Source organism: Hydra vulgaris, chromosome 02 (genome assembly GCF_038396675.1).
Source record: "Hydra vulgaris chromosome 02, alternate assembly HydraT2T_AEP".
Taxonomy (NCBI): domain Eukaryota; kingdom Metazoa; phylum Cnidaria; class Hydrozoa; order Anthoathecata; family Hydridae; genus Hydra; species Hydra vulgaris.
In genome coordinates, this window is record NC_088921.1 from 57,282,501 (window position 1) to 57,283,334 (window position 834).

Sequence of the window (834 nt, forward strand, 5' to 3'; positions counted from 1 at the left end):
CATACTTTTTATTTCTATGTGTAAGAGTAGCCAAAATAGATTCAGGGAGATAATCAAAAATTTTGTCATTATTTATTGGAGGAAGAGTTTGTTTTCTTTTATTAGAATTTTTTGACGTTGGATCTTCGTGTAAGATTGAATCCATATAATCTGAAAAAAAATTCATACTTATACTGCAAATATAAAAATAAATTTGATTAAGTAAAAATATAAAAAAGCTTAAATTATAGTTTAAACTGATAATTTAGAAAATTGCGCATCAATATATTTTTCAAGCCATATAAAAAATTGATTACATATTTTTGATTATGCCTTTTTTTTTTTTTATACAATTTTCGACTTTTTGTTATCCAAATAATTTTATTGCATTATAATTTTTTTAAACTATTTTCTAAATTGTTTATATTTAAATATAAAATTGGCAATATTTCTCCTATTAAACGATTTGCATTATTTATTTACAATATTTTACTTTTACATTATTTATTTACGATATTTTACTTTTTTTAAGATGTGTATCCGTAGCAACCATAAATTTTAAACCCCAAATTCCGTTGTCGCAACTGCAGTAAAATGGGGGAAAACCGCATTTTACGTTAGTAGGCACAATGGCATTGGATTTTCAGTTAAGCCAACTACATTTTGCGTTAGTTAGCCCATTGAAGATTATAAATATAGTTTGTACTGCTCTGCTACTACACGAGTAAGGTAAAAGTAATGCATTTTTAAAAATATATAGTACTACAAGCAATTTTGTATAAAATTTATTACATCCTCAATATTTTATGCTTATCTATTGCTAATTCCAAGGGTTATATGAGATACTACATAGGC

At 24.8% G+C, this 834-nt stretch overlaps 1 protein-coding gene across 4 annotated transcripts in view; it reads right to left on the bottom strand.

Moving 5' to 3' along the window:
- LOC101236342 (axonemal dynein light chain domain-containing protein 1) overlaps window positions 1-629 on the bottom strand; it is a 75,478-nt gene extending 74,849 nt beyond the window's left edge. For 2 of the 4 annotated variants that reach the window (XR_010636792.1, XR_010636793.1), the window contains exons 1-2: window positions 502-629; window positions 1-150 (exon numbers count right to left, since the gene is read on the bottom strand). The exon at window positions 1-150 is cut by the window's left edge and continues 124 nt beyond it. Coding sequence is in view for 2 of the 4 variants with exons in the window: in XM_065791468.1 (XP_065647540.1) it covers window positions 1-150; window positions 502-532 (181 nt within the window). In the remaining 2 variants the exon portion in view is untranslated. Of the gene's footprint in view, window positions 151-296; window positions 453-501 lie in introns of those variants that run through there. The other 2 variants (XM_065791468.1, XM_065791469.1) reach the window with 2 other exon arrangements.
- Between the last annotated feature and the right edge of the window lie 205 nt (window positions 630-834).